Genomic DNA, 26,516 nt, shown 5'->3' with positions numbered 1-26,516 from the left:
AAGCTGCCAGTCTCACTCTGGCTACCTGTCATTGAGCTGGGAGTGCTGGTACATTGAGAGATTGGATCTTGTCTGAGGATCAGACATGTCATGGGGACAGTGTAGGAGCTTTACTCTGTATCTAACCCTGTGCTGTACGTGTCAAAGAACAAAGAAAATTACAGCACAGGAACAGGCCCTCCAAGCCTGCATTGACCATGCTGCCCGACTGAACTTAAACCCCCTAGCCTTCCAGGGATCCTATCCCTCTATTCCCGTCTCACTCATGTACTTGTCAAGATGCCCCTTAAAAGTCACTCCTGTATCTGCTTCCACTACTTCCCCGGCAACGAGTTCCAGGTACCCATCACACTCTTTAAAAAAAAGTGTCTCATACATCTCTTTTAAAACTTGCCCCTCGCACCTTAAACCTGTGCCCCCTAATAACTGGCTCTTCCACCCAGGGAAAAAGCTTCTGGCTATCCACTCTGTCCATGCCCCTCATAATCTTGTAGCTTTCCATCAGGGCTCCCCTCAACCTCTGTCGCTCCAGTGAGAACAAACCAAGTTTCTCCAACCTCTCCTCAAAGCTAATGCCCTCCATACCAGGCAACATCCTGGTGAATCTTTTCTGTACCCTCTCCAAAGCCTCCACATCCTTCTGGTAGAGTAGTGACCAGAATTGAACACTATATTCCAAGTGTGGCCTCACTAAGGTTCTATAAAGCGTCAACATGACTTCCCAATTTTTAAACTCAATGCTCTGGCCGATGAAGGCAAGCATGCCGTATGTGTTCTTGACTATCTTCTCCGCCTGCATGGCCACCATCAGTGTACCTGTACATCCAGATCCCTTTGCCTCTCAATATTCTTAAGGTTTCTGTATATTTACTGTATATTTCCTATCTGTATTAGACCTTCCAAAATGCATCACCTCATATTTGTCCAGATTAAACTCCATCTGCCATCTCTCTGCCCAAGACTCCAACTGATCTATACCCTGCTGTATCCTCTGATGGCCCTCATCGCTATCCGCAAATCCAACAACCTCTGTGTTGTCTGCAAACTTACTAATTAATCCGTTACATTTTCCTCCAAATCATTTATATATATATTACAAACAGGAAAGGGCCCAGCACTGATCCCAGAGGAATGCCACTTGTCACAGCCCTCCATTCAGAAACGCATCCTTCCACTGCTACCCTCTGTCTTCTTTGACCAAGCCAATTTTGTATCCACCTTGCCAGCTCACCTCTGATCCCATGCGACTTCACCTTCTGCACCAGTCTGCCATGAGGGACCTTGTCAAAGGCCCTACCGAAGTCCACGTAGACAACATCCACTGCCCCACCCTCATCAATCACCTTCATCACTTCCTCAATAATCTCAATCAAGTTCGTGAGACACGACCTCCCCTCCACAAAACCATGTTGCCTCTCACTAAAAGTCCACTTATTTCCAAGTATTACCTGTCCTGGGAGTGTTTAATTAGACAGTGTAGGGGGGTCTTTACTCTGTATCTAACCCTGTGCTGTACCTGTCCTGGGAATGTTTGATGGGGACAGTGTAGAGGGAGCTTTACTCTGTATCTAACCCCGTGCTGTACCTGTCCTGGGAGTGTTTGATGGGGACAGCGTAGGGAGAGTTTTATTCTGTATCTAACCCCGTGCTGTACCTGTCCTGGGAGTGTTTGATGGGGACAGTGTAGAGGGAGCTTTACTCTGTATCTAACCCCGTGCTGTACCTGTCCTGGGAGTGTTTGATGGGGACAGCGTAGAGGGAGCTTTACTCTGTATCTAACCCCGTGCTGTACCTGTCCTGGGAGTGTTTGATGGGGACAGTGTAGAGGGAGCTTTACTCTGTATCTAACCCCATGCTGTACCTGTCCTGGGAATGTTTGATGGGGACAGTGTAGAGGGAGCTTTACTCTGTATCTAACCCCATGCTGTACCTGTCCTGGGAATGTTTGATGGGGACAGTGTAGGGAGAGTTTTATTCTGTATCTTACAGAATTTGCTGACGCTGTTTCTGTTGTTGAAATGGGTCCAGGGTCAGGGACTGACATTTTCTCAAAACTTCTGATGTAAGGTAGACATTATCAGATCCCAGAGGCTCGAGACTCTTACCCCAGAAGTGTGTTGACCTGGGTGGATATTCCATTAGTGCCGGTATCCTGGCATTCCTGAGCTCAGGCTGCTGTACGCGTCCGGCTGAGGGTTGCCGTTCCTCCACCTTGTCAGCTGCCACCTCCTGTGTCGGCTTGTGTCCCAGCACTTTTCCCTGTCCCCAGGATCGCTGACCAGGTGGCCTCGATCCTAAGTGAACCTCAGGCTTGGGTGGAGTAGTTGGCCGCACCAGGGCATCATCGCTGGCTGGGACTGCTGTGTTGGGAACGCTGGGGGCTGTCAGTCTGTAGGCGCCTGGCGGCAGACTCGGTTGGGAGGTGGCTCTCTGCTCTTCATCCCGTACGCACAGCGTGGCATTGGGGCTCAGTCCCAAAGCTCCCAACGTGCTGCTCAGGTCACTGGCAGTGAAATGCTTCTTGGGAAAACTTTGGAGGAGGGCGATAGTGTGAAGCTTGGGGCATTGCTGCATGATGTAGTCCTTCACACACTGCAGCGTGTCATCCTGATGGAATCGCTGGCGGAGAGACTCTCCCGATGGGAGCCTGATCTGAAGGAGGAAAGGGGAATGTGAGCAATCGAAACTGGAGACAGGCTGGAAGAAGCAAAGATAACACAGATATACAATAATCACTATTTACCCTCAGCGGGGGCAAACGTTGGCGAACTGAAACAGCAAGCAACTGCAGGGTTAGGGTCACGCTTGTGGATTGAGCCAAAGTGTTCCATAAAGCAGTCACCCAGCCCTCGGTTGATCTCCCCAGAGTCATGGGGACTGCACTGAGATCAGCCAATATAGTAGACTAAACTGAAAGTCTAAGTAAATCTCTGCTTCACCTGGAATTAGTGTTTGGGGGCTTGAACAGGGAGTAGAGATGAAGGGGCAGGTGTCACACCTTCTGCAACTGCATGGAGAGAGAGTGAGGGTGAGTGCTGTTGGGGAGAGAGGCAGTGTGTGTACGCGTGGTAGCGCAGATCTCAGAATGCTGCACATCCACGGCATACCCGTAATCCTGAGTTGTAGTTCCCAGGGATGAATCATTTCAGAAGCTGCCATGACAAATGAACCCAGGCTTAGTAAAACTCACCATGAGTATACAGTGGCTTCCCACTGCAGTTTGAACTTTGCCCCCTAACCTCTGGCCCTGTTGAGGGGGGTCCGTCCGGCAAGCTGGAGACAATTTTGCTTTCAGATTTTCACGATCATCAGCAATTCTCTTCAAAGCCAACTCGTGATCCTGCAGTCAGCAAATTAAACATGTTGGTTATCCAAAAAAAAACACTCACCCCCTCCGCTCCGGCCCCGACCCCCTCCTCTCCGACCCCGACGTCGACCCCCTCCGCTCCGACCCCCTCCGCTCCGACCCCGACGTCGACCCCCCCCCACTCCGGCCCCAACCCCCTCCGCTCCGACCCCGACGTCGACCCCCCCCCCCCTCCGCTCCGACCCCCCCCGCTCCGACCCTGACGTCGACCCCCTCCGCTCCGACCCCCTCCGCTCCGGCCCCCTCCGCTCCGGCCCCGATGTCAGCCCCCTCCGCTCCGGCCCCGATGTCAGCCCCCTCCGCTCCAGCACTGGGATCTGTTACTGATATAGTAAAAAGAGTCCTGAGAAATCGAAGCTTTTCAGGTGCTAATGGATTCTCTGGATCAAACTAGAATAATATCCTGAGAATGAAAAGGCATTGAAGGAGGCCCTTCGGCCCACTATGTCTGTACTGGCCCTTTGAAATTGCCATCCAATTATCTGAACTTTCCCCACACCCTCACCATAGCAGTGAAAAATATTTTCCCAGGATCTCACAAGGCCCAGGGTCATTCAGCTTGTGTGTGTGATTTCCAGCACTATCTGATTTTGTAACCCCACCTGTCACAGATTTCAGGATTCTTTATCCTTTCACAGCATGTGAGCATCAGTGGCAAAGGAAGCATTTCTTACCCATACCTAACTGCCCCGTGAACATGCTTGGTAGGCCATTTCAGAGGGCAGTTAAGAACATAAGAAATAGGAGCAGGAGTAGGCCATCTAGCCCTTCGAGCCTGCCCCGCCATTCAATAAGATCATGGCTGATCTGCCGTGGCTCAGTTCCACATTCCCGCCCTCTCCCCATAACCCTTAACCCCCCTCTCTTATCAAAAACCTATCAAACCGCGTCTTAAATATATTGAGCGAGGCAGCCTCCACCACTTCAACGGGCAGAGAATTCCAGAGATTCACCACCCTTTGAGTGAAGAAGTTCCTCCTCAACTCCGTTCTAAACCGCTCAAGAGTCATCCATATTGCTGAGCATCTGGAATCACATGTAGGCCAGACCGGGTAAGGACGGCAGATTTCCTTCCCTAAAGGACATTAGTGAGCCAGATGGGTTTTTCCGACATGCTCACCATTACAATGCCTCCTCAGTCTTTTCTGCTCTAAGGAAAACAATACCATCCTAGCCAACCACCCCTCACGCTCCAGCCCAGGGCAGCACCCTGGTGAACCTCTTCTGCACCTTCTAGAGTGGAATCGCATCCTTCCAACAGCGTGGTGACCAGAACTGCACACAGTACCCTAGCTGTGACCTAGTAAGTGTTTTATACAGCTCTATCATAATCTCCCTGCTCTTATATTCTATACTTCAGCTGATAAAGTCAAGTGCCCCTTATGCCTTCTTAACCACTTTATTTACCTACCCTTCACGGATCATTGGATATGCACCCGAGGTCCCTCTGGTCCTCTGTACTTCCTAGTGTCCTGTCGTTCATTATGTAACCCCCTGCATCATTACACCTGCCATAATGCATCACCTCAGACTTTTCAGGGTTAAATTCCATTTGCCACTGCTCTGCCCATCTGACCAGCAGATCTAAGGCTTTCCTCCTCGCTATTTAGCACACCACCAATTTTTCTATCATCTGCAACCCTACTGATCATACCTTCTACTGTCACACCTACATCATTAATGTACACTACAAACAGCAAAGGATCCAGCACTGATCCCTGTGGTATATCACTGGAGAGTAAGAAGTCTCACAACACCAGGTTTTAGTCCAACCGATTTATGTGATAGTAAACTCACTAGCTTTCGAGGGGTTTCCCTCTTCATCAGGTGAATGGAGAGTTCTGGCCTCAGACAGAGCCTATAAAGCACAGACAGTCTGTGCTGTTATATGCTCTGTCTGAGGCCAGAACTCTCCATTCACCTGATGAAGAGGGAAACCCCTCGAAAGCTAGTGAGTTTACTATCAAATAAATCGGTTGGACTAAAACCTGGTGTTGTCAGCCCAATCCTGAGCCCTGGGAAACCCCAGCATTTATGTTTGGGGAGTCTGAAAAACAACATGGAGGTGACAATGGATTCACTGCAACATTATTATTATTATTATTTACCTTCTGCTTCTTTCTCCTTTCCGCTTTGATTTGCTGAGCTACATGCTCCCTCTGCTGCTCCTCAAGTTCCTTCAGGTTGGGGTTTCTCCTGGACAGGGGCAAGGCTGGGCAAGATTCAGCTAAACCAAAGGTACAAAACCAAAAGAGTCAAATGGCAGCAGAGAAGGAAGGACAGATACATGATAAAGACATGCGAGGACAGACAACAACCTGACAGGGTTAGACAGAGTAAACAGGGAGAAACTGTTTGTTCTGGCTGAATTACCAGAGGACACAGGTTGTTAAGTAAAACAGGGACAGAAATAGTTACCAGATTAACCGAGAGAGATTTGAAACAGGAGCTGCAAAGACATCTTCAGAAAACTACATGTCTGCAGGATTTAGCAATAGGTTTAGGTATTGGAAGCAGGAACTTTAAGATTAGATTAAAGAGAGGTGCTAGGGAAGATGCTCTGAAGGTATTTGAGAAACTGAGGGCAACTTTCCCATCCCACTGCGCAGCAGGTCAGCAGAATTAGGAGCTGGTCAATTCTTGGGATTCCTGCAAGCTTTTGCATCTCCCAGAACCAGATTTCCCACTGAAAACCAGCGTGATTTAGTCCCGTTTTCCCACAAATTCAACACTTAGAACTTCTTTGGGAGAATCCTGGCCTGTGTTTCTCAATGTGGAGATGCCGGTGTTGGACTGGGGTAAACACACGTAACGAGTCTCACAACACCAGGTTAAAGTCCAGCAGGTTTATTTGATAATAAACCCACTAGCTTTCGGGGTTTGCCCCTTCATCGGGTGTTTCTTACACAGGGAAGCTAACAGTGACAGGTGGTTCGCATTGCTGCCTCACAGTGCCAGGGACCTGGGTTCAATTCCCGGCTTGGGTCACTGTGTGGAGTTTGCGTATTCTCCTGTGCCTGCTACATTTCCTCCAGATGCTCTGGTTTTCTCCCGTGCTCCAAAGATGTACAGGTTAGATAGATTGGCCATGGTAAATTGCCCTTGGTGTCATGGGGATTAGCAGGGTAAATACATGGGGTTATGGGGATGGGGCCTGGGTGGGATGGTAATCGGCACAGCCTCGATAGGTCAAACGGCCTCCTTCTGCACTGTAGGGATTCTACAGTTTAGAAAACTACCAGAACTATGAGTTAAAATAAAAGAGGTTAGAGTAGACTAGGCTAGTATTTGCTCGATTCGAGACGATTACAGGAGAATCTAACTGACATGTTTCAAATTTGCAAAGATTTTGGTACCAGCCTTAGTTTCTGAAGGGCAAGGGGGAGACCTTTCCAATCGGAGCCAGTATGTTAAGGGGGAACATCAGGTAGCACTTCCTCTTACAAAGAGAAGTGGAAATCTGGAACATTGCCCCTGAAAAGGATGTGACTGGGGCCCAATGCAAATGTCAACATTTTTGTTCTGGAACCAAGGTGGTTAAAGGGAGTACAGTACATACCAACCCTGATCAGGTGGAGCAAGAGGCTAAATGACCACCTTCTGCTCTAACAGTTATGTGGAATCACCTGTGTTCTAACTGCTGTGTACTTAGGTTGAGCTGACTGCAATTTTCAGTACACTGGCTGTGTAATAAAGCAGCTAAACAAACTCCTGCTCGCTGATAACTCAGAAAAATAGAATCCCTACAGTGCAGGAGGAGGCTATTTGGCCCATTATATCTGCACTGACAACACTCTCACCCATCTATCCCCACGTACTCCACATATTTCCCCCCATTAATCCCTAACCTACACATCTTTGGACACTAAGAGACAATTTACCATGGCCAATCAACCTAACCTGCACATCTTTGGAGTGTGGAAGGAAACCAGAGCATTTGGAGGGAACCCACGCAAACATGAGGAGAACATGCAAACCCCACACAGACAGTGACCCAAGCCGGGAATCAAACCCAGGTCCCGGGGCTTTGAGGCAGCAGTGCTAACCACTGTGCCACCCTCAAAACTGCTAAAAACACAGGAACCTGATCTGGGCTGTGACAAATTTTTGTTCTTTTTTATTTGGACATGGGATGTGGGTGTCACTGGCCAGGCCAGCATTTGTTGCCCATCCTTAAACTGAGTGCCTCACTCAGCCATTTCAGAGACAGTTAAGAGTCAGCCAGATTGTTGTGGCTCTGGAATCACATGTAGGCCAGACTAGGTCAAGGCAGCAGATTTCCTTCCCTAAAGGATATTAGTGAACCAGACGGATTTTACGGCACAGCCTTCCTTACTGAGATTAAATTTACATTCCAGATCTATGGGGTTTGAACCTAGGTGAGACTGTGTCCCTCGGTGACTAGTCCAGTGGCATTGCCACTACACCATCGTCTCCCCCTCAAATTTCCCCACACCAACTGAGTGATGGGCAGCACAGCAATTACCACTGCTGCCTCTCAGCACCAGGGACCCGGGTTCAATTCTGGCCTCAGGTCTGTGTGCGTGTGTTTGTGTGTGTGGGGAGTCTGCACATTCTCCCCATGTCTGTGTGGGTTTCCTCTGGGTGCTCCAGTTTCCTCCCACACTCCAAAGATGTGTGGGTTAGGTGGATTGGCCATGATAAATTGACCCTTAGTGTCAGGGGTATTAGCAGGGTAAATATGTGGGGTTATGGGATTGTGGTTGGTGCAGACTCAACGAGCCAAATGTCCTCCTTCTGCACCATAGAGATTCTATGATTCAGTTGACATAGTGCAGTGAGAGTCGAGACCACCACCAGCCTCAGATAGACCTCCATTTATAACAGGCAACAGATGGGTGCAGCATAACCACTCACAACAGCAACCCAGCAGCGTGAGGGGGTAGGGAAACACAAGTCTTTGTAATGGTTACCTTGTGGTGGGCTGTCAGTCTCGGCTGGGTTGTGTCTCTGGCTGTCTGCAGCACGGGGCAGTGTTGGAGCCAGTCCTGGTACAAATGGTGGGTTAAATGCTGACATCGCCCCAGCAACGGAGCCCCTCGACTCCTGACCTCTCTTGGTACGATCTCCTCCTTGGAGCAACCTGAAACCAAGTCGTAAAACAGCTTAATTTGCTCAAGTTATTAATTAACAAGTTATTAATCTCTATACACCCCCTGAGTGTAACACAGCTGCAGCTCCGATCATCAATCCCACAATCGTTCAAACATGCTGAGAAACATACAAAGTAAACCACTCAGCTCCTCAAGCTAGCTCCTTCATTCAATAAGATCACGGCTGATCTGATTGTAACCGCCTGCCTACCTGATAACCTTTCACACCACCCCCTCTTGTTAATCAAGAATTTACTCGCTTGGATAATAAAATGTGCAAAGATTCTGCTTCCATTTCCTTGAGAAGGAGTTCCAGCGACTCACCATTCTCACAAAAACTTTCTCCTCATCTCCGTCTTAAATGAGTGATCTGACATGGCAGCACAGTGGTTAGCACTGCTGCCTCACAGGGAACCAGGTTCGATTCCCAGCTCGGGTCACTATCTGCGCAGAGTCTGCATGTTCTCCACGTCTCTGTGTGGGTTTCCTCCTAGTGCTCTGGTTTCCTCCCACAGTCTGAAAGAGGTGCTGGTTAGGGTGAATTGGCCATGCTAAATTCTCCCTCAGTGTGCCCGCACAGGCGCCAGAGTGTGATGACTAGGGGAATTTCACAGTAACTTCATTGCAGTATTAATGTAAGCATGCTTGTGACTAATAAATAAACTATAACTTTATTTTTAAACAGTGACCCCTACTTCTAGATTCTCCCACATTCACACCATCAATACGCCTCAGGTCACTTCTCTTCTAAACTGTCGTGGATACAAGCCCAGTCTATCCAACCTCTCCTCGGAAGAGTTTCCTCTCACAGTCCAAAGATGTGCAGGTTGTGTGCACTGCCCATGTTAAATTGCTCCTTAGTGTCAGGGGGAATTAGCCTGGTAAATACGTGGGGTTAGGGGCTGTGTGGGATAGTTGTTGGTGCAGGCTCGATGGGCCGAATGGTCTCTTCCTACTCCATCGAGATTCTACGAACATCCTTGCTCACCTTCAGGATATTACCATGGGATCTTCTACATCTACCAGAATGCAGGCACCCTCGGCTTAACAATTCACCCCAAAAAAAAAGCACCTCAGACTTCAGCATCTCCTCCATCTCACAGATGGGACTAAAGGATCAAGCATTTGCCATTCCCGATGTTTCCAAAAACCAGGCTTCTTCTGCAATGGTCCAGAAAGGGGTAACAGTGCAAATGGAGCTGGTAACAGGGGGTCAGATACTGGTGGCTGGCGGCCAGCTAACTGGGAATTACATGGGCACCGTAGCAACACAGTCTGCGTTTCCCACAGTGTGTACACACAATGTGCCTTCAACATAGTGCAACTTTCCAAGGTGCTTCTCAGCAGCAATTACTGAACACAGATTGACACTGTAACTGTACAGGGTACTGGTGAGGCCGCAGCTGGAGTACTGTGTGCAGTTTTGGTCGCCGCACTTACGCAAGGATATTTTGGCCTTGGCGGGAGCGCAGAGGAGGTTTACTAGGCTGATACCGGAGTTGAGGGGATTGAGCTATGAGGAGAGGCTGAATAAGCTAGGCTTGTACTCGTTAGAGTTTAGAAGAATGAGGGGAGATCTCATTGAGACGTATAAGATGATGAATGGGATGGATAGGATAGAGGTGGAGAGGCTCTTCCCGCTCAGAAAGGACAGTAGGACTAGAGGGCACAGTCTCAAGATAAAGGGGGGTCGTTTAGAACGGAGTTGAGGAGGAACTTCTTCACTCAAAGGGTGGTGAATCTCTGGAATTCTCTGCCCGTTGAAGTGGTGGAGGCTACCTTGCTAAATATATTTAAGACGCGGGTTGATGGGTTTTTGATAAGAGAGGGGATTAAGGGTTATGGGGAGAGGGCGGGAAGGTGGAACTGAGCCACGACAGATCAGCCATGATCTTATTGAATGGCGGGGCAGGCTCAAGGGGCTAGATGGCCTACTCCTGCTCCTATTTCTTATTTCTTATCTTCTTATGACACTGCGATAAATTAGGAGACAGTGAAGCAAATGGTCAAAGGCTTGGACAAAGCATCTTTCAAATGAGGGGGGAGAAATAAAAGATGGAAATGATGGAACATAGAACATTACAGCGCAGTACAGGCCCTTCGGCCCTCGATGTTGCGCCGACCAGTGGAACCAATCTAATGACCCTCTAACCTAAACTATTCCAATGTTATCCATATGCCTATCCACTGACCATTTGAATGCCCTTAAAGTTGGCGAGTCCACAACTGCTGCAGGCAGGGCATTCCACGACCTTACTACCCTCTGACATCCGTCCTATAATTACCACCCCTTAATTTAAAGCTATGTCCCCTTGTGTTAGCCATCACCATCCAAGGTAAAAGGCTCTCACTGTCCACCCTATCCAATCCTTTGATCAACTTGTATGCCTCAATTAGGTCACCTCGTAACCTTCTTCTCTCTAATGAAAATAACCTCAAGTCCCTCAGCCTTTCCTCATAAGACCTTCCCACCATACCAGGCAACATCCTGGTAAACCTCCTCTGCACCCTTTCCAATGCCTCCACATCTTTCTTATAATGCGGCGACCAGAACTGTACACAATACTCCAAGTGTGGCCGCACCAGAGTTTTGTACAGTTGTAACATGACCTCACGGCTCCGAAATGGAGTGGGAGAATTTCCAGAGGGTCAGGCTCAGGCAGCTGAAGGAATGACCAATGGCGGACTGGTTCGAATTAGAGGATTTTAAGAGGCCACGGTTAGACGAGTAGACAAACGTCAGAAATCTGGAGAGTACATGAATGCAACCAATTGTTATTGGTGGCGTAAGCAGAATGAGTGAGAAAGATTTCAATGCAGCTTCTGAACTGAATCACTCACCATTCAGTAGCATCCTGGACATTGAAGATCCCAGCTTGCATCGCTGCCTGTACATGCCTCTCCTCAAATCCCATCTCGTACAGGGCAAGGAACAGGTCACTGATTGTCTGTTCAAATCACAACCCAGAACATCAGATATTTAAACTGTTCTTCAATGTTTGATTCAAGCTACATTGCTGCACTGACCTCTGTTAGGAGCCGCCTAACCTCTTCAGCTTCTCACAGACACAGGAGCGACAAAGAAATTAGTACACAGCAGAGAACGGGGAGCTTAACTCGGTATCTAATTGCACTGGGTCAGTGTGATTGATGGGGTGGTTGGGAGTGTTGAGGAGGTGACTGGCCATTTGGGGTATTGAGGGGATGATGCTGGTGGTGTTTAGGGGGCTCCTTGGGGTTTTTAGGAGATTCCTTGGGGTGTCTGGGGGGTTCTTCGGGGTCTTTAGGGGGTTCCTAGGGGTGTTTGCGGGGGGGGGACTTCTGCGGGGCGTTTGGGGTTTTTTTTCGGAGTCTTTAGGGAGTTCCTGGCGGTCTTTAGGGAGCTCTCCGGCGGGGGGGGGGGGGTCCTCCGAGTGTTTGGGAGGGGGTTCCTCCGGAACTTTATGGGGGTTCCTCGGGGTCTTTGGGGGGCTTCCTCTGAGTGTTTGGGGGTCCCTGGGGGTCTTTAGGGGGTTCCTGGGGGTGTTTGGGGGGGTCCCTGGGGGTCTTTAGGGGGTTCCTCCGGTTGTTTGGGGGGTTCCTGGGGGTTCCTCCGGGTGTTTGGGGGGTTCCTGGGGGTCTTTAGGGGGTTCCTCTGGGAGGCGGGGAGTCCCTGGGGGTGTTTGGGGGGTTCCTGGGGGTCTTTAGGGGTTCCTCCGGGTGTTTGGGGGGTTCCTCCGGGTGTTTGGGGGGTTCCTCCGGGTGATGGGAGGTCCCTGGGGGTCTTTAGGGGGTTCCTCCGGGTGTTTGGGGGGGTCCCTGGGGGTGTTTGGGGGGTTCCTCCGGGTGTTTGGGGGGGTCCCTGGGGGTCTTTAGGGGGTTCCTCCGGTTGTTTGGGGGGTTCCTCCGGGTGATGGGAGGTCCCTGGGGGTCTTTTGGGGGGTTCCTCCGGGTGTTTGGGGGGTTCCTCCGGGTGTTTGGGGGTTTCCTGGGGGTCTTTAGGGGGTCCCTGGGGGTCTTTGGGGGGGTTCCTCCGGGTGTTTGGGGGGTTTCTGGGGGTCTTTAGGGGGTTCCTCCGGGTGTTTAGGGGGTCCCTGGGGGTCTTTGGGGGGGTTCCTCCGGGTGTTTGGGGGTTTCCTGGGGGTCTTTAGGGGGTCCCTGGGGGTCTTTGGGGGGGTTCCTCCGGGTGTTTGGGGGGTTCCTGGGGGTCTTTAGGGGTTCCTCCGGGTGTTTAGGGGGTCCCTGGGGGTCTTTGGGGGGTTCCTCCGGGTGTTTGGGGGGTTCCTCCGGGTCTTTAGGGGCTTCCTGGGGGTCTTTAGGGGGTTCCTCCGGGTCTTTAGGGGGTTCCTCCGGGTGTTTGGGGGCGCTCTCCCGGGCTGTGTTGCACTAACCACTCTGGGACGCTCGGCTTCCCCTCGGGCCTACTCCCCGCCCGCAGAGCCCGGCGTGACTCCGGATTCACTCACCGCCGGCACGCCGGCCCGCTCCATAGCGCCGCCGGACTCCGCGGTCTGACCCTCCCTACGGCCCTCGGACGGCCTGAGGCCCGAAACCGGACAGCGGACGGTGTCGCGAGGACGGCCCGCCTGTCAATCACCGTAACCCCGCCCACATCCTGCCTGTCAATCACCGTAAACCTGCCCACACCATGCCTGCCAATCACCGTAACCCCGCCCACATCCTACATGTCAATCATCGTAACCCCGCCCACAACCTGACTGTCAATCACTGTAACCCCGCCCACACCCCGCCTGTCAATCACCGTAACCCCGCCTGCTACCTGCCTGTCAATCACTATAACCCCGCCCAGCTGTCTTTCGCTGGGGCCTGTGGATGTGGAGATGGCGGTGTTGGTCTGAGGTAAGCTCGGTAAGAAGCCTCACAACACCCGGCTACAGCCCAACAGCAAAAGCCGCTAGCTTTCAGAATAGGCTGTCCGTTTGTCAGGTGACTGGGGAGTTCTGATCACAAACAGAGCATGTAAAGTCACACACTCAGTTTACAGAATACTGATTAGAATGTGAGTCTTTACAGCTAATCAAGTCTTAAAGGTACAGACAATGTGAGTGGAGAGAGGGTTAAGCCCAGGTTAAAGGGATGTGTATTGATTCCAGACAGGATAGTTAGTGAGATTTTACAAGTCCTGCCAACTTATCCTTATGTGTTCCACACACACGAGGACGGCCTCACCCGGGATCTTGGGTTCATGTCACACTATCTGTAACCCCCGTGACTCACCTGGGTTTGCACAATCTCACTAACTATCCTGTCTGGAATCAATACACATCTCTTTAATCTGGGCTTAACCCTCTCTCCACTCACATTGTCTGTACCTTTAAGACTTGATTAGCTGTAAAGACTCACATTCCCACCATTATTTTGTAAATTGGGTGTGTGATCAGAACTCTCACTCACCTGATGAAGGAACAGCGCTCTGAAAGCTAGTGGCATTTGCTACAAATAAACCAATTGGACTTTAACCTGGTGTTGTGAGACTTCTTAGTGTCCTCATTGCAAAACACAACAAACCTGTCAATCACAGAAACCCCGCCCACTACCCAACTGTCAATCACAGAAACCCCGCCCACTACCCAACTGTCACTCACAGAAACCCCGCCCACTACCCAACTGTCAATCACAGAAACCCCGCCCACTACCCAACTGTCACTCACAGAAACCCTGCCCATCATCCACCTGCCAATCACCAAAACCCCACCCACTACCCAACTGTCACTCACAGAAACCCTGCCCATCATCCACCTGCCAATCACCAAAACCCCGCCCACTGCCCAACTGTCACTCACAGAAACCCTGCCCATCATCCACCTGCCAATCACCAAAACCCCGCCTACTACCCAACTGTCACTCACAGAAACCCTGCCCATCATCCGCCTGCCAATCACCAAAACCCCACCCACTACCCAACTGTCACTCACAGAAACCCTGCCCATCATCCACCTGCCAATCACCAAAACCCCACCCACTACCCAACTGTCACTCACAGAAACCCTGCCCATCATCCACCTGCCAATCACCAAAACCCCACCCACTACCCAACTGTCACTCACAGAAACCCTGCCCATCATCCGCCTGCCAATCACCAAAACCCCGCCCACTACCCAACTGTCACTCACAGAAACCCTGCCCATCATCCACCTGCCAATCACCAAAACCCCACCCACTACCCAACTGTCACTCACAGAAACCCTGCCCATCATCCACCTGCCAATCACCAAAACCCCACCCACTACCCAACTGTCACTCACAGAAACCCTGCCCATCATCCACCTGCCAATCACCAAAACCCCACCCACTACCCAACTGTCACTCACAGAAACCCTGCCCATCATCCACCTGTCAATCACCAAAACCCCACCCACTACCCAACTGTCACTCACAGAAACCCTGCCCATCATCCACCTGCCAATCACCAAAACCCCGCCTACTACCCAACTGTCACTCACAGAAACCCTGCCCATCATCCACCTGCCAATCACCAAAACCCCGCCTACTACCCAACTGTCACTCACAGAAACCCTGCCCATCATCCACCTGCCCATCACCAAAACCCCGCCCACTACCCAACTGTCACTCACAGAAACCCTGCCCATCATCCACCTGCCAATCACCAAAACCCCGCCTACTACCCAACTGTCACTCACAGAAACCCTGCCCATCATCCACCTGCCAATCACCAAAACCCCGCCTACTACCCAACTGTCACTCACAGAAACCCTGCCCATCATCCACCTGCCAATCACCAAAACCCCGCCCACTACCCAACTGTCACTCACAGAAACCCTGCCCATCATCCGCCTGCCAATCACCAAAACTCCACCCACTACCCAACTGTCACAGAAACCCTGCCCATCATCCACCTGCCAATCACCAAAACTCCACCCACTACCCAACTGTCACAGAAACCCTGCCCATCATCCAGCTGCCAATCACCAAAACCCCGCCTACTACCCAACTGTCACTCACAGAAACCCTGCCCATCATCCACCTGCCCATCACCAAAACCCCGCCCACTACCCAACTGTCACTCACAGAAACCCTGCCCATCATCCACCTGCCAATCACCAAAACCCCGCCTACTACCCAACTGTCACTCACAGGAACCCTGCCCATCATCCACCTGCCAATCACCAAAACACCGCCCACTACCCAACTGTCACTCACAGAAACCCTGCCCATCATCCACCTGCCAATCACCAAAACTCCACCCACTACCCAACTGTCACAGAAACCGTGCCCATCATCCGCCTGCCAATCACCAAAACCCCACCCACTACCCAACTGTCACTCACAGAAACCCTGCCCATCATCCACCTGCCAATCACCAAAACCCCGCCTACTACCCAACTGTCACTCACAGAAACCCTGCCCATCATCCGCCTGCCAATCACCAAAACTCCACCCACTGCCCAACCGTCACAGAAACCCTGCCCATCATCCACCTGCCAATCACCAAAACCCCACCCACTACCCAACTGTCACAGAAACCCTGCCCATCATCCACCTGCCAATCACCAAAACCCCGTCCACTACACAACTGTCACAGAAACCCTGCCCATCATCCACCTGCCAATCACCAAAACCCCGCCCACTGCCCAACTGTCACAGAAACCCTACCCATCATCAACCTGCCAATCACCAAAACCCCGCCCACTGCCCAACTGTCACAGAAACCCTGCCCATCATCCACCTGCCAATCACCAAAACCCCGCCTATTAGAACATAGAACATAGAACACTACAGCACAAACAGGCCCTTCGGCCCACAAGTTGCGCCAATCACATCAACACCTACCAATCTATAGACCTATCTATAACCCCCAATCCCATAAAACCCCATATACTCATCCAGAAGTCTTTTAAAAGACCCCAGCGAGTTCGCCTCCACCACCACTGACGGCAGCCGATTCCATTCACTCACCACCCTCTGAGTGAAAAACTTACCCCTAACATCACTTCTGTACTTTCCTCCCCGCACCTTAAACCTGTGTCCTCTCGTAGCGACCATTTCAACCCGGGGAAATAGCCTCTGAGAATCCACCCTATCTATTCCTCTCAACATTTTATAAACTTCTATCAGGTCGCCTCTCAACCTTCGTCTCTCCAGGGAAAAGAGACCCAGCTCCCTCAACCTAACTTCATAAGGCATGCCTCCCAGTCCAGGCAACATCCTTGTAAATCTCCTCTGTACCCTCTCAATAGCTTCTACATCTTTCCTATAGTGAGGCGACCAGAACTGCGCACAATACTCCAAATGAGGCCTGACAAGGGTCTTATAAAGTTGCAGCATTACCTCCTGATTCCTAAACTCAATCCCTCGATTAATGAAGGCCAGTACACCATACGCCTTCTTGACCACATCCTCCACCTGCGAGGCCGATGTATTGCCCAACTGTCACAGAAACCCTGCCCATCATCCACCTGCCAATCACCAAAACCCCGCCCACTGCCCAACTGTCACTCACAGAAACCCTGCCCATCATCCACCTGCCAATCACCAAAACCCCGCCCACTACCTAACTGTCACTCACAGAAACCCTGCCCATCATCCACCTGCCAATCACCAAAACCCCGCCCACTGCCCAACTGTCACTCACAGAAACCCTGCCCATCATCCACCTGCCAATCACCAAAACCCCGCCCACTGCCCAACTGTCACTCACAGAAACCCTGCCCATCATCCACCTGCCAATCACCAAAACCCAGCCCACTGCCCAACTGTCACTCACAGAAACCCTGCCCATCATCCACCTGCCAATCACCACAACCCCGCCCACTGCCCAACTGTCACTCACAGAAACCCTGCCCATCATCCGCCTGCCAATCACCACAACCCCGCCCACTGCCCAACTGTCACTCACAGAAACCCTGCCCATCATCCGCCTGCCAATCACCAAAATTCCACCCACTGCCCAACTGTCACTCACAGAAACCCTGCCCATCATCCACCTGCCAATCACCAAAACCCCGCCCACTACCCAACTGTCACTCACAGAAACCCTGCCCATCATCTACCTGCCAATCACTGAAACCCCACCCACTGCCCAACTGTCACAGAAACCCTGCCTATCATCTACCTGCCGATCACCAAAACCCCGCCCACTGCCCAACTGTCACTCACAGAAACCCCGTCCATCATCTACCTGCCAATCACTGAAACCCCTCCCGCTGCCCAACTGTCACTCACAGAAACCCTGCCCATCATCCACCTGCCAATCACTGAAACCCCACCCACTGCCCAACTGTCACTCACAGAAACCCCGTCCATCATCTACCTGCCAATCACTGAAACCCTGCCCACTGCCCAACTGTCACTCACAGAAACCCTGCCCATCATCCGACTGCCAATCACCAAAACTCCGCCTACTGCCCAACTGTCACAGAAACCCTGCCCATCATCCACCTGCCAATCACCAAAACCCCGCCCACTACCCAACTGTCACAGAAACCCTGCCCATCATCCACCTGCCAATCACCAAAACCCCACCCACTGCCCAACTGTCACTCACAGAAACCCTGCCCATCATCCACCTGCCAATCACCAAAACCCCGCCCACTACCCAACTGTCACTCACAGAAACCCTGCCCATCATCTGCCTGCCAATCACCAAAACTCCGCCTACTACCCAACTGTCACTCACAGAAACCCTGCCCATCATCCACCTGCCAATCACCAAAACCCCACCCACTACCCAACTGTCACAGAAACCCTGCCCATCATCCACCTGCCAATCACCAAAACCCCGCCCACTGCCCAACTGTCACTCACAGAAACCCTGCCCATCATCCACCTGCCAATCACCAAAACCCCGCCCACTGCCCAACTGTCACTCACAGAAACCCTGCCCATCATCCACCTGCCAATCACTGAAACCCCACCCACTGCCCAACTGTCACTCACAGAAACCCTGCCCATCATCCACCTGCCAATCACTGAAACCCCACCCACTACCCAACTGTCACTCACAGAAACCCTGCCCATCATCCGCCTGCCAATCACCAAAACCCTGCCCACTGCCCAACTGTCTCAGAAACCCTGCCCATCATCCGCCTGCCAATCACCAAAACTCCGCCTACTGCCCAACTGTCACAGAACCCGTGCCCATCATCCACCTGCCAATCACTGAAACCCCACCCACTACCCAACTGTCACAGAAACCCTGCCCATCATCCACCTGCCAATCACCAAAACCCCGCCCACTGCCCAACTGTCACTCACAGAAACCCTGCCCACCATCCACCTGCCAATCACCAAAACCCCGCCCACTGCCCAACTGTCACTCACAGAAACCCTGCCCACCATCCACCTGCCAATCACCAAAACCCTGCCCACTGCCCAACTGTCACAGAAACCCTGCCCACCATCCACCTGCCAATCACTGAAACCCCGCCCACTACCCAACTGTCACAGAAACCCTGCCCATCATCCACCTGCCAATCACCAAAACCCTGCCCACTGCCCAACTGTCACAGAAACCCTGCCCACCATCCACCTGCCAATCACTGAAACCCCGCCCACTACCCAACTGTCACAGAAACCCTGCCCACCATCCACCTGCCAATCACTGAAACCCCGCCCACTACCCAACTGTCACAGAAACCCTGCCCATCATCCACCTGCCAATCACTGAAACCCCGCCCACTGCACAACTGTCACTTAAACCCCACCCACTACCCAACTGTCACTGAAACCCCGCCCACTGCACAACTGTCACTTGCCGAGACCACCCATGAGGGTGAGTGTGAGGGAGTGTGCGGAGGGTGAGGGTGAGGGAGGGTGTGGAGGGTGAGGGTGAGGGAAGGTGTGGAGGGTGAGGGAGGGTGCGGAGGGTGAGGGTGAGGGAGGGTGCGGAGGGTGAGGGTGAGGGAGGGTGGGGAGGGTGAGGGTGAGGGAGGGTGTGGAGGGTGAGGGAGGGTGAGGGTGAGGGAGGGTGCGGAGGGTGAGGGTGAGGGAGGGTGGGGAGGGTGAGGGTGAGGGAGGGTGGGGAGGGTGAGGGTGAGGGAGGGTGGGGAGGGTGAGGGTGAGGGAGGGTGCGGAGGGTGAGGGTGAGGGAGGGTGGGGAGGGTGAGGGTGAGGGAGGGTGCAGAGGCTGAGGGTGAGGGAGGGTGCAGAGGGTGAGGGTGAGGGAGGGTGCGGAGGGTGAGGGTGAGGGAGGGTGCAGAGGCTGAGGGTGAGGGAGGGTGCAGAGGCTGAGGGTGAGGGAGCGTGCGGAGGGTGAGGGTGAGGGAGGGTGTGGAGGGTGAGGGTGAGGGACAGTGCAGAGGTTGAGGGAGCGTGCAGAGGGTGAGGGTGAGGGAGGGTGCGGAGGGTGAGGGTGGATGCAGAGGGTGAGAGAGGGTGCAGAGGGTGAGGGTGCGGAGGGTGAGGGTGAGGGTGCGGAGGGTGAGGGTGAGGGAGCGTGCAGAGGGTGAGGGTGAGGGAGCGTGCAGAGGGTGAGGGTGAGGGAGGGTGCGGAGGGTGAGGGTGAGGGACAGTGCAGAGGGTGAGGGACCGTGCGGAGGGTGAGGGTGGATGCAGAGGGTGAGAAAGGGTGCAGAGGGTGAGGGTGCGGAGGGTGAGGGTGAGGGAGGGTGCGGAGGGTGAGGGTGAGGGACAGTGCAGAGGGTGAGGGACCGTGCGGAGGGTGAGGGTGAGGGAGGGTGCGGAGGGTGAGGGTGGATGCAGAGGGTGAGGGAGGGTGCGGAGGGTGAGGGTGAGGGAGCGTGCAGAGGGTGAGGGTGAGAGAGGGTGCGGAGGGTGAGGGAGGGTGCAGAGTGTGAGGGTGCGGAGGGTGAGGGAGCGTGTGGAGGGTGAGGGTGACGGAGAGGGAGGGTGCAGAGGGTGAGGGTGAGGGAGGGTGCGGAGGGTGAGGGTGAGGGAGTGTGTGGAGGGTGAGGGTGAGGGAGCATGCGGAGGGTGAGGGTGAGGGAGGGTGCAGAGGGTGAGGGTGAGGGAGGGTGCGGAGGGTGAGGGTGAGGGAGCGTGTTGAGGGTGAGGGTGAGGGAGCGTGCGGAAGGTGAGGGAGGGTGCGGAGGGTGAGGGTGAGGGAGCGTGTTGAGGGTGAGGGTGAGGGACCGTGCGGAGGGTGAGGGTGAGGGAGGGTGCAGAGGGTGAGGGTGAGGGAGGGTGCGGAGGGTGAGGGTGAGGGAGGGTGCGGAGTGTGAGGGTGAGGGAGCATGCAGAGGGTGAGGGTGAGGGAGGGTGCGGAGGGTGAGGGTGAGGGACAGTGCAGAGGGTGAGGGAGGGTGCGGAGGGCGAGGGAGCGTGCGGTGGGTGAGGGTGAGGGAGGGTGCGGAGGGTGAGGGTGGATGCAGAGGGTGAGGGAGGGTGCAGAGGGTGAGGGTGCGGAGGGTGAGGGTGAGGGAGCGTGCGGAGGGTGAGGGTGAGGGAGGCTGCGGAAGGTGAGGGAGGGTGCAGAGGGTGAGGGTGGATGCAGAGGGTGAGGGTGAGTGTGCAGTGCTCCTGGGCCAGGGTGAATCCTCTCAGATGGATTCCTTGGCCAGTATCTCTGTCAGGTTCAGTTCAAACACAGTAAGAAGTCTCACAGCACCAGGTTAAAGCCCAACAGGTTTATTTGGTAGCAAAAGCACTGCTCCTTCATCAGGTATGCCTTGGTTTTCACCCAGTTCAGTGAAACCTCAGCCTGAGGCTGTGCCTGGTGCTATACAAATTCACTTCATGACTTTTTGGCTCCAGCAATTTTAGTGATATTAGTTTTACATTTTGTGAGGTAAAAGAGGGAGGATTCATTTGGCGCTTTATTTAACCCAAGATAACATTTGCCTCTGTTGCAAGATGGTTGGTAGATTGCTGCATCAATTGCTGGAAGAGTATTCTAGAAGCTACTAATTCTGGGCAGACACAGCAAGCCTGGCAGTCTCAGGATCAATGTTTCAGACCAAAATGCACCAGAAACCTCAACTCCCTCTCCACAGATACAACCTGAATTGCTGAGTATTTCCAGAACTTTCTACTTTGACAGTTATTAAAGCTTGTTATTAAACCTGTCTTTCAAACAGCGCATTCCAGATCCAGACAGCACAGTGCAAATGAACCTGGCCCGTGGTTACCTTAAATCCCAAGAGTTAACACTAGAAGGGTTACAAATTGATAAAGAACGAGATAAAAATTTCTCAAACTCAACCTGGGATATATTCAATGACCCAGCCCACCATTACTCTCAAAGATGAAAATTCCAGACACTAACAAGACTCTTGAAAGAAGAAATTAATCTTCATCTCAATCTTAAATGGGGGAACTCCTTAATTTTAAAATAGGTTACCAACAATGGGGAAAGTCTGTGGTTCCTTACGGCCTTGACTGGGAGATGACCATTTCATTATTGACTCTTGTTGACAATTCCAGGTGCAACAACAACCGTGCCATTCACTTTATTCCCTTCAAATCCCTCTTCTTCTCCCTGCAGTAATAACAGATTCACCAAGGAGTCACATGTTTGTCGCCAAACATGAGGGAAAATGATACTGGCATAGCCCTGTCAGAGGTGTGATGCTGAGCGGTGAAAGGGTCCTTGCTGTTTAACAAAGAACAATGAAAATTACAGCACAGGAACAGACCCTTCAGCCCTCCAAGCCTGCACCGACCATGCTGCCCGACTCAACTAAAATACCCTAACCTTCCGGGGAGCATATCCTTTCATTCCCATCATATTCATATATTTGTCAAGACACCCCTAAAGTCACTATCGTATCTGCTTCCATGACCTCGCCCAGCATTGAGTTCCAGGCACCCACCACCCTCTGTGTTAAAAAACTTGCCTCGTGCACCCCCTTTAAACCTATGCCCCCTAGGAATTGAATCTTCTATTCTGGAAAAAAGCTATCTATCCACTCTGTCTATGGCCCTCAATCTTGTAGACTTCAATCAGTTCGTCCCTCGACCTCCATCATTCCAGTGAGAATAAACCAAGTTTTTCCAACCTCTCCTCATAGCTAATGCCCTCCATACCAGGCAACATCCTGATAAATCTTTTCTGTACCCTCTCCAAAGCCTCCACATCCTTCTGGTAGTGTGGTGATCAGAATTGAACACTGTATTCCAAGTCTGGTCTAACTTAAGGTTCTATAAAGCTGCAACATGACCTGCCAATTTTTAAACTCAATACCCCGGGCGATGAAGGCAAGCATGCCGTATGCCTTCTTGACTACCTTCTCCACCTGCATTGCCACTGTCAGTGACCTGTGTACCTGTACACCCAGATCACTTTGCCTATCAATACTCTTAAGGGTTTTGCCATTTACTGTACATTTCCCATCTGTATTAGACCTTCCAAAATGCATTATCTCATTTGCCGGATTAAACTCCATCTGCCAACTCTCCGCCCAAGTCTCCAACCGACCTATATCCTGCTGTATCCTCTAATGGTCCTCATCGCTATCCCCAAATCCACCAACCTTTGTCATCAGCAAACTTACTAATCAGATCAGTTTTTACATATATCATAAACAGCAATGGTCCCAGCACTGAACCTCAAGGAACACCACTAGTCTGCCATGAAAGACCTTGTCAAAGGCCTTTCTGAAGTCCATGTAGACAACAACCACTGCCCTACCGTCATCAATCATCTTCGTCACTTCCTTGAAAAACTCGATCAAGTTAGTGAGACACGACCTCCCCTTCACAAAACCATGTTGCCTCTCCCCAATACATCTATTTATTTCCAAGTGGGAATAAATCCTGTCTCAAAGAATTCTCTCCAGCAATTTCCCTAGCACTGTCATACCAGCCTATAATTATCTGAGTTATTCTTTCTACCTTTTTTAAACAAAGGAACAATATTGGCTATCTCCAATCCTCTGGGATGTCCCGTGAAAGAAGTCTCACAACACCAGGTTAAAGTCCAACAGGCTTATTTGGTAGCAAAAGCTGTTAGCTTTCAGAGCGCTGCTCCTTCATCAGGTAAGTAGGAGTTCTGTTCATAAATGGCATATAAAGACACAAACTCAATTACCTGTAAAGACTGGTGTTCCAACCATTATTTTGTAAATTAAGTCTTAAAGGTACAGACAATGTGAGTTGAGAGAGGGTTAAGCACAGGTTAAAGAGATGTGTAATGTCTCCAGCCAGGACAATTAATGAGATTTTGCAAGCCCAGGCAAGTCATGGAGGTTACAGATAGTGTGACATGAACCCAAGATACTGGTTGAGGCCGTCCTCGTGTGCAGAATTTGGCTATCAGTCTCTGTTTCCCTCCCCCCCCCGCAAGTCTACCTCCCCTGTAGCCGGTGAGGATACAAAGATTTCTCTCAAGGCCCCAGCAATTTCCTCCCTTGCCTCTCTCAGTATTCTGGGATATATCCCATTAGACCCTGGGGACTTGTCTACCTTAATGTTTTTCAAGAACCCCATTACCTCTTCCTTTTTGATCTTAATATGACTCAAACTATCTACACACCCTTTCCCAGACTCATCATCCACCAAGGCCTTCTCTTTGGTGCATACTGATGCAAAGTACTCATTTAATACCTAACCCATTTCCTCTGGCTCCATGCATAGATTCCCTCCCTGTCCTTGAGTGCGCTAACCCTCTCCCTGGCTACCCTCTTGCTCTTTATATATGTATAAAAAGCCTTGCGATTTTCCTTAATCATGCTGACCAATGATCCTTTTGTGGCCTTCTGGCTCCTTAAGTTTCTTTCTACTTTCCTTGTATTCCACACTTGCTTCATGTGTTCCCAGCCTCCTAGCTTTGATAAATTTCCTTTTTCTCTTTGACTAGGCTCACGATACCTTTCGTTTTCCAAGGTTCCTGAAACTTGCCATACTTATCCTTCATCCTTATAGGAATGTGCCGGTCCTGAATCCCTATCATAGAACCACAGAACATTCCAGCTCAGAAACAGGCCTTCTGGCCCTTCTTATCTGTGCCGAACCATTTTTTTGCCCAGTCCCACTGACCTGCACTTGAACCATATCCCTCCACACCCCTCTCATCCATGAATCTGTCTAAGTTTTTCTTAAAATGTTAAAAGTGACCCTGCATTTACCACTTTATCCAGCAGCTCATTCCACACTCCCACCACTCTCTGCATGAAGAATCCCCCCCTATTATTCCCTTTAAACTTTTCTCCTTTCACCCTTAACCCATGCCCTCTGGTTTTTTTCTCCTCCAGCCTCAGTGGAAAAAGCCTGCTTGCATTCACTCTATCTATACCCATCAAAATCTTATACACCTCTATCAAATCTCCCCTCATTCTTCTACGCTCCAGGGAATAAAGTCCTAACCTATTCAATCTCTCTCTGTAACTCAGCTTCTCAAGTCCTGGTGACATCCTTGTGAACCTTCTCTGCACTCTTTCAACCTTATTTACATCCTTCCTGTAACTAGGTTACCAAAACTGTACACAATACTCTAAATTCAGCCTCACCAATGCCTTATACAACCTTACCATGACACTCCAACTTTTATACTCAATACTCCAATTTATAAAGGCCAATGTACCAAAAGCACTCTTTATGACCCTATCCACCTGTGACACCACTTTTAGGGAATTCTGTACCTGTATTCCCAGATCCCTCTGTTCAACTGCGCTCTTCAAAGTCCTACCATTTACCCTGTACGTTCTACTTTGGTTTGTCCTTCCAAAGTGCAATACCTCACACTTGTCTGCATTAAATTCCATTTGCCATTTTTCAGCCCATTTTTCTAGTTGCTCCAAATCCCTCTGCAAGTTTTGAAAACCTTCTTCACTGTCCACTACACCTCCAATCTTTGTATCATCAGCAAATTTGCTGATCCAATTTACCACATTATTATCCAGATCATTGATATAGATTAGGGATAGTCAACCCGGTTTTGTGAAGGGTAGGTTGTGCCTCACAAACCTTATCGAGTTCTTTGAGAAGGTGACCAAAGAGGTGGATAAAGGTAAGGCAGTTGACATGGTGTATATGGATTTTAGCAAAGCGTTTGATAAGGTTCCCTGTGGTAGGTTACTGCAGAAAATGCAGATGCATGGGATTGAGGGTGATTTAGCAGTTTGGATCAGGAATTGGCTAGCTGATAGAAGACACAGGGTGGCGGTTGATGGGATATATTCAACCTGGAGTTCAGTTACTAGTGGTGTGCCTCAGGGATCTGTTTTGGGGCCACTGCTGTTTGTCATTTTTATAAATGACCTAGGTGAGGGTGTAGAAGGATGGGTTAGTAAATTTGCTGACAACACCAAAGTCAGAGGAGTTGTAGATAGTGAGGATGGATGTTACAGTTTGCAGGGGGACATAGATAAGCTGCAGAGTTGGGCCGAGAGGTGGCAGATGGAGTTCAATACGGAGAAGTGTGAGGTGATTCACTTTGGTAAGAGTAACAGGGGTACAGAATATAGGGCTAATGGAAGGACTTTTGGTAGTGATGACGAACAGAGAGATCTCGGTGTACATGTGCATAGATCCCTGAAAGTTGGCACCCAGGATAATAAGGTTGTTAAGAAGGCGTACGGTGTGTTAGCTTTTATTGGCAGAGGGATTGAATTTTGGAGCCGTGAGGTCATGTTACAACTGTACAAAACTCTGGTGCGGCTGCACTTGGAGTATTGTGTACAGTTCTGGTCGCCGTATTATAAGAAAGATGTGGAGGCATTGGAAAGGGTGCAGAGGAGGTTTACCAGGATGTTGCCTGGAATGGTGGGAAGGTCTTATGAGGAAAGGCTGAGGGACTTGAGGTTAATTTCGTTAGAGAGAAGAAGGTTAAGACGTGACCGAATTGAGGCATACAAGATGATCAGAGGGTTAGATGGGGTGGACAGCGAGAGCCTTTTTCCTCGGATGGTGATGGCTAACACAAGGGGACATAGCTTTAAATTAAGGGGTGGTAATTATAGGACGGATGTCAGAGGTAGGTTCTTTACTCAGAGGGTAGTAAGGGCGTGGAATGCCCTGCCTGCAGCAGTTGTGGACTCGCCAACTTTAAGGGCATTCAAATGGTCAGTGGATAGGCATATGGATAACATTGGAATAGTTTAGGTTAGAGGGTCATTAGATTGGTTCCACTGGTCGGCACAACATCGAGGGCCAAAGGGCCTGTAATGCATTGTAATGTT

The 26,516-nt window shown here is 51.0% G+C and overlaps 1 protein-coding gene and 1 long non-coding RNA gene across 3 annotated transcripts in view; one reads left to right on the top strand and one right to left on the bottom strand.

Moving 5' to 3' along the window:
• LOC145346903 (uncharacterized) overlaps nucleotides 1-13,043 on the bottom strand; it is a 42,825-nt gene extending 29,782 nt beyond the window's left edge. The window contains exons 1-6 of the mRNA XM_080194779.1: nucleotides 12,927-13,043; nucleotides 11,323-11,429; nucleotides 8,302-8,471; nucleotides 5,476-5,594; nucleotides 3,191-3,340; nucleotides 2,106-2,652 (exon numbers count right to left, since the gene is read on the bottom strand). Coding sequence (XP_080050905.1) covers nucleotides 2,106-2,652; nucleotides 3,191-3,340; nucleotides 5,476-5,594; nucleotides 8,302-8,471; nucleotides 11,323-11,429; nucleotides 12,927-12,950 — 1,117 coding nt within the window. The 5' untranslated portion in view covers nucleotides 12,951-13,043. The remainder of the gene's footprint in view (nucleotides 1-2,105; nucleotides 2,653-3,190; nucleotides 3,341-5,475; nucleotides 5,595-8,301; nucleotides 8,472-11,322; nucleotides 11,430-12,926) is intronic.
• A 245-nt stretch (nucleotides 13,044-13,288) lies between these two features.
• The window catches only part of LOC145346906 (uncharacterized), an 86,967-nt gene continuing 73,739 nt past the window's right edge, over nucleotides 13,289-26,516 (top strand). For both annotated transcript variants that reach the window (XR_013887741.1, XR_013887740.1), the window contains exons 1-2: nucleotides 13,289-13,320; nucleotides 23,248-23,376. This is a non-coding gene — a long non-coding RNA (uncharacterized LOC145346906). The remainder of the gene's footprint in view (nucleotides 13,321-23,247; nucleotides 23,377-26,516) is intronic.

This window comes from Carcharhinus amblyrhynchos, chromosome 8 (genome assembly GCF_965287045.1).
Source record: "Carcharhinus amblyrhynchos chromosome 8, sCarAmb.v2.hapA, whole genome shotgun sequence".
Classification (NCBI taxonomy): Eukaryota; Metazoa; Chordata; class Chondrichthyes; order Carcharhiniformes; family Carcharhinidae; genus Carcharhinus; species Carcharhinus amblyrhynchos.
The sequence above is the reverse complement of the archived record's forward strand: the minus strand, read 5'-3'. Positions and strand labels throughout refer to the sequence as shown.